Source organism: Hydra vulgaris, chromosome 03 (assembly GCF_038396675.1).
Source record: "Hydra vulgaris chromosome 03, alternate assembly HydraT2T_AEP".
Taxonomy (NCBI): domain Eukaryota; kingdom Metazoa; phylum Cnidaria; class Hydrozoa; order Anthoathecata; family Hydridae; genus Hydra; species Hydra vulgaris.
Window position 1 is genome coordinate 41,276,469 of NC_088922.1, and position 7,129 is coordinate 41,283,597.

A 7,129-nucleotide genomic window follows, 5' to 3' on the forward strand; every position below is an offset into this window, starting at 1 on the left:
TAGGCTTTTATTCATAAATTTAAAGAAATTCTTACTCAAGGCAATTCGACCATGAACTTTATTAGGAAACGCATCATAGCGTATTGTGAAAACAACATTTATCTTACTGAATTTAAGGTCGTTCTCACGTGGCATTTCACGTGGCACTTCACATGATTTTTTTTCACGTGGCATAAAAACTTACATTTCAAATGCGTTTTTATTGCAAACATGGGTTTTATTGCAAACGTAGAGCGAAAGTAATTAAGGCTTACTCACTCCAAGATGAATTGCGTTTTTTGCGGCAAAAATAATTATTTTGTTTAAGTACATAACTTTGTATTTCTTCCTTCTAATTTAAAAGAATTGTATTTTAAATTTTACACTTGCATAATCTGACATTTATTTGTTTAAAATCCATTTGCAAGTTACAAACTGCATCTTATAAAAAGGAATCTAATAATTTTTTTTGATTTATATAGATATACGAGCAAAAGCAGAAGGTTTTGCTTCCAGTTTGAAATTCAAATTTAAAAAATATTTAAAGTTTAAACATGTAATTTTGTTATTTAAAAGCTAAAATGTAACACATAACTTTAGCAAATTATAAATCTAACTTAGGAGTTTTATAATTCACAGCCATTTATAGCAGTAATCTACAGCAGCCGTCAAAAAATAAATTCTAACTTTTTTCCAATTTTGAAATTTTAATTATTATTTCAACGATAGCAGAACTAACGGTAGCAGAATTAAATGCTCACAAAACTATGTTCACAACAAGTTAGGCAAAATGTAATGTGAAAAATATTTTAACTTAAAAAATTTTTTTTTGTTGCTACAACAAATGTTGCGAAAAAAAAAAAAAAAAGTAAAAAATAAATTTAAACGGCATTAACATGCACTTGAGTGCGAGCATTCAAAAAAATAAAAAAGTGTTTGCGCGTACTCGCGTGTGTGTATAAAAAATATAAACAAGTGCACTTTTGCGTTTTAAAAACGTATTCCTTATTGGTAAAAACAAAAAATAAAATTGAGTCTTTCTCAGTTATATACATAAGGTATGTGTTAATAAATAATAATAAGTTTGCAGACGTGCACGTTTGTTGATGTACGTACGCGGTTGTAGGCAGTTGATCAATATTAAGTGGATGTAAAAGAAAAAAAAAAAATTTTTTTCTAAATATTATTACGTATTATATACATTTAAAAAAAACAAAAAACTGTCTTATTAAAATTTAAGGCTAAGTACACATTAAACAACCAATACGAATACAATTAAATAAAAAAAACAAGTGATGAAGTTTGGACGACGATCTTTTCGTACTTGTGAATTGCGATCGGATGCAAAAAAAGTAGTAGCAGAATACTATTATCTGCTAATGACTTTGTGCTGTTCCAAATAATGAATTTTGAGATTATCACATAAATAAATATACACATAATCATTAAAATCTTGTTATGCTTAAAAAAAGCCCCTCAAAAAACGATAAATATATAATTTAATATAATTTAATTTTATAAACTTTGAAAAATTGGAAGAAAAATGTGTATAATTGAAAATAAAAATTTTTAATCAAGCTAACCCAATAAAACCCTATTTTTTTATATTTTAAAAAACACGTTATTTAAACAGGAAGGTGGTTTTTTCAATTTTGGCAAATTACATTAAGTAATTTAAATTAATTTCAAAAACGATCCAAAAAGCCAATATAAGTACGCATGCGTACCAAGAATTTCTTTTGTTCTAAAATAATTTGCGTCAATAATAATTGATTGGTGAAAGTTGCGCAAAAACATTCCTTTACAAGCATCCTTTATAAGCAGAAATTAGACATCAACAATAATAAATACTTTTTGTTATTGTGTTTTTATTGCTATTGATATTGGTTTGAAATTTACAATAATTGTTTTACTGTATAAAGTGGTTTGGACGCCGATTATGGAATTAGAAACGCCTCGAACATCGTTGCCTAACACTTATCACATTTTAAAAAATCATTCTTCTCATGTTCTACAATACCACCCAACAACAGCCGCTTATCGCTTATACAATGGTTTGCCTCGTTTGGATGTTCGCTATACAGACGCCACTATACCGCATTCTGAGAATTTCGTAACTAAATCTTATATAACATCAACTGAAACATCTGAAACAAACACATCCCACTACGATAGTGTTCCTTCATATTATTCTGGTTCATCAATTGTGCCTGTAACACAAACAAGTAACATTTCTGGGTACTACAATTCGTCTTGTTCTGTTAATGACGTATGTAACCAATGGAATTATGGGCAATCCACTCCTCCATTGCAAAACTACTTATACGGTTATTGCGGATCGAATACTAGTTATTCATACCCCGACGTCAGTCAACCTTCTATAAATGGTATGCTAATATTTGGTTACAATTTTATTAATTTTTTTTAATTATTGATATTTTTTGATTATAAGTGGTTAAGAGTAAACGGATGAAACACATTTGTTTCATTAAACCGTTTGCATCTTCTGTAAACATTCTGCAATATATGCCAAATATGCTTATAAGACAAACGGTTGTGTTATGTGAATATTTTATTGTTTTAAGGTGTTCCATGGATGTGTCGGGAGTTTGATTCAAAACGAAAGCGAATGACTTATTCTAGACACCAACTTCTTGAGCTGGAAAAAGATTTTCATTTTAATCATTTTCTTAAAAAAGAGCGTCGCGCAGAGTTAGCCAAACTCTTAAACTTATCAGAAAGACAGATAAAGATATGGTTTCAAAATAGACGCATGAAATTTAAAAAAGAAGTAAAAAAAGGAACGACAAGTGATTCCTCTTTTGAATATGCTGACACATTAAAAACTGAAGTTTCCAGTTAAAAGTTTTTAATAATTTTTTTTTTTATAATTAAAATTTTCTTTTTAATTAAAGATTTATATTTTTATATTTATATATATATCTATATATATATATATATATCAATTTTTTTTTTTTTTAAATATATATATATAAAATTGTAGAGCAATTTTTTTTTTTTTTTCAATTAGGTTTACTATCTTTATTTAAATTTAACCATAGTTGTTATTATATTATATATAGAAAAAAGAAAAAGTTTTGAACGCCACATTTTAAAACCTAGCAGCTTTATTCTTTATTTATTGATAATGATTTTTTTGTGTTTGTAATGTTTAATGTTCTTATATTTTTTTTAATTCTTTTTGGTTTAACTAACACCTGAGCGTCTGGTATGCTTTTTGTAAATAAATAATAGCAAATAATAAATTATTTAAAAAAGTAAACTTTATCATTTTCTTTACATTTCTATACTAATAAGTCAATATATAAAAAAATTTATACCATCATCATTTAACGTTATTACAACTATAGGCTAGTTATCAATAACCTCATCGGTTATATCCTAACCTCCGTTAATTATGTGTTTACCAAAATAAAAATTCTATTTTATTTATAAAAATTCATTATAAAAGGAAAGTATTTTCACGTTTTTGATAGTTGATTTTGATTTTTATAGTTTGTATAGATTCTTGATTGTCTAATTATAATTAGACAATCAAGAATAATTATTCATTTGAATAATTATTATCTTTATAAAAACTTTATTTTACATAAACATATTCAGCAAAATATCATAACTTTATTTTCTAAAACTTTATATATATATATATATATATATATATATATATATATATATATATATATATATATATATATATATATATATATATATATATATATATATATATATATATAAAGCTGTATATATAAGTTTTTATTTTTTTATTTTATTTTACAACAATCAAACTCTTTGCATTACCAAAAGCTCTATATACATTTGTTTCATTTTACTCTTTTTTCAGAAGAAAAACATAAAATTTATAATTAGGCGTCTACTCAATAGCAACATCAATATTAATACAATTGCAATATCAATTAATTAATACAATTAGTTATCTAAATCTTTGCAATTTCTTTATTTATTAAACTTGTATTTCAATTGAATATTACTTTGTACAATATATTGTTTATCACTGCATGATAATTAAAATAAGGGACATAAGTTCTTTGATAAAACAAAAGTGTGTTTAAAATGGATTCATTAATAAAATTTATAACTTTATTTGCTTATATCTGTATAAAGTTATTATCTTTGCCTCGTCAAAAGCTTGAGAAAATTTTTTTGTGAAAAAACACTCTGCTACATGCTTTTTTTTTATATAAGCATGTAGCAGAGTGTATGAAGTATCTGAAACTTTAAGATGCTTATACAAAAATGATGATGAGGCTCACAAAATGTTTATTCAGAAAATTGAAAACTATTAACGTTTTGTGGTTTAATAAGATGATCTTTAAAGCCATCAGAAACAGTAAAACACAAAATTGTTTATCAGAACTTACCGTTTTTATAAGAGCAATTTTAAGCACTTTAAAAACAATAAGCAAAGACAGATATTCTGGATAATAACTGGGTATTTTATCTAAATCCATGTTTTCTTTGCCCTGTATCTAATGAAAACTTGTTGCTCATTTGCAGTGTAAAGCATTTTTTATTTTTATTTATTTTTTTTATTTAGGTGCCCCAAGAAGTCATTACGGTCTTATCACAGTGCACTGCGGATGAGCATTTAATTGGAAGTTCACTCCTCCTTCCTAACCGATGTCGCAAAACTCGCCCAGAGGTGGGGTTTGAACAACGGGTTCTTTGTTTCTGAGGCAAGTGCGCAACCACTGCGCCACGGCTGCTCAATTTTCAATTCAAAACAGTTCGTATCAGTTACAGGATTTTTTAAATCTACTTGCATCTTACTTACTTGCATCTATCTCTTTAAGATGTCCAGCAATAGAAGAATACATTTATTAAGTTATTGTTCTTCAAAATATTGTAGCAGTCTTTTATTACACAAGCGCTTATAAGTGTTTTAGTTGAACCTAAAATTAGTTTAATTAAAAAACATTTTTTCTTTTTTAGTGATTTTACCCAATACGTTGTCATATTCATTACAAAGCACAGATTTAGGTTTGATAAGTCATCAAAATCACAAAATTCCTATAACTAAAATAATTACGGTTTTAGGGGCCCACATTTACCCCTAAAAACAGGGCGTTTTTAGGTTTGGGAATCTTTGCCCAAATTGGATGAAAGTAACGTTTTTGTTATTCTGTACACAAATTTATAAAAAAAAAAAAATCAGTTGTTCGAAAGTTGCAACATTAAAATGGTTTTATACTTTTATTTTAAAAAGGCTTTCATCCAAAATGAAACTGTAATAATGTTAGTTATAATAATCATAAGACTGTCGTAAATATATTATTTGTAAAATTACAAACCCATGCCATGGACACTAATTAATGTATAATATAATTAAGACGCTGTTTATTAATTAGTTAAATATAGTTTTGTGACAATAACATAAAATAGTTATAGCTAAGTAAAGTTAAATCATAAATATATTCTCAGGAGCATTTGCAATATTTACAAAATTTTTCCATTGAAACTAGTTCAGATATTTTCAAATATTCAGCAAAGGAGCTGTTATTTTTATAACTTTGAATCTGTTCCAAGATTCATTAAGTAAGCTGTAATGAACTGCTTTAACAACCTTATGTAATTTTTGTTCAAAGAGAATGTTGTTTGTGACCAACTTGTTTAAATTTCTAAGCCCCTCTGTCAATGGTTTTAAGTTAAATGGAAATGCAGGCATCAACTCATCATAATTTTTTGAATTATACTAGAAGCATATCCATTAAAAGCGTTGTTCTGAACCTCTTTTGAAATGTTCAGCAGTAATGAAACTTTTACAACTTTATTTTCATTATCAAACTTTTATATATGACTATAAATATGATTAACAGCTCCCTCCATTAGGTGTAACTCTGGTGAAAATTGGTAACCTACCATTAAATGGTTGCTGGGTGTATCAATGGAGGATTACTATCATTGCAAAAATCTTTAGCATTACGTTTCATTGAATTGATTTAAAATCAGCTAAAAATAGATGTTTTATTTTATATAGTTTATATTTTTTTTATTTTATATCTTTTATCTAAGAATGTTCTTAATAAAGCAACATTGTAGTGAATTTCAGAAACTTTTAGAACTAAAGTTAGTAAAAAAGAAGTTTTTTAGATCCTTTTTTATATTTTGAACTCTGAGATTCTTGATATATACTCCTTGTTGTTTTGTCTTAATGAATATTTTTCTCAATTTCTAAATCTTCAATCTCACAATGTGACAGTAGGTTCAAACTGATCTCACAATGTGACAGTAGGTTCAAACTGATCTCACAACGTGACAGTAGGTTCAAACTGATCTCACAACGTGACAGTAGGTTCAAACTAATCTAAAGTATGAAAAATATTAATAAATATTGTACTTTTTATTTTAGTTTTAACTGAATCAAGCTGAAAACTTTGGAATGAGATAGAAAAATAAAAAACATACTTTATTTACCTTCAGTAAGCCTCTTCCTCCATCAATATCGAGTCTGGCTATTTGATTTATCAGGGTTTTTTCTTTAATCACAATGAGAAAATTGACAAACTTGTCTGTATCTGCACACTTTATAATAGGGAAACTTAATTTTCCAATTATAAAGTGTGCAACTCAAATTTTCAAATTTGAGTTGCACACTTTATAATTGGAAAATTATAAGGTGTGCAACTCAAATTTTTCATACACCTTTCATACACCTTTCAGGTGTATGAAAGGTGTATGAAAAGTTTTTTTCTTTAATTGATGTTCTATTCATAATAAAATTTTTCTGAAATTAAGATTAGCTATATTATTTGAAAAAAATAATACTATAAAATATGTAAGAATAATAGCTATATTACTTAAAAGTATCCTTCGAAAATTGTTTTACCTAAGTTCTTTATTATTATCTGTATTAGTTTTTGTTGGACAAAGTAAATTTTAATTGAATCCTTTTTAAATTAATTAAAATGATATTTGTAAAGATTTTGAACTTGTAACAAGTTTTCTTTTTTTGATCCTTAATCTTATACTTTTTCTGAGATAACTTCATATCTGTTCTTTAACTGTAGTTGAGGTTTGAAGTTTTTTTAATATTTTCACAGTTAAAAATTTATTTTCAGATTTGTGTTTTTATCTCGATGATTGAAAGGCAAAATTTATACATTTTTATATG

The 7,129-nt window shown here is 26.3% G+C and overlaps 1 protein-coding gene across 1 annotated transcript; it reads left to right on the top strand.

The window, feature by feature from the left end:
* The first annotated feature begins 1,797 nt into the window (after positions 1-1,797).
* Positions 1,798-3,124, top strand: LOC105850935 (homeobox protein mab-5). The gene is made up of 2 exons (XM_065791931.1): positions 1,798-2,366; positions 2,565-3,124. Exons 1-2 carry the CDS (start codon positions 1,919-1,921, stop codon positions 2,840-2,842), a joined length of 726 nt encoding a protein of 241 aa, XP_065648003.1. The 5' UTR covers positions 1,798-1,918; the 3' UTR covers positions 2,843-3,124.
* The last annotated feature ends 4,005 nt before the right edge of the window (positions 3,125-7,129 follow it).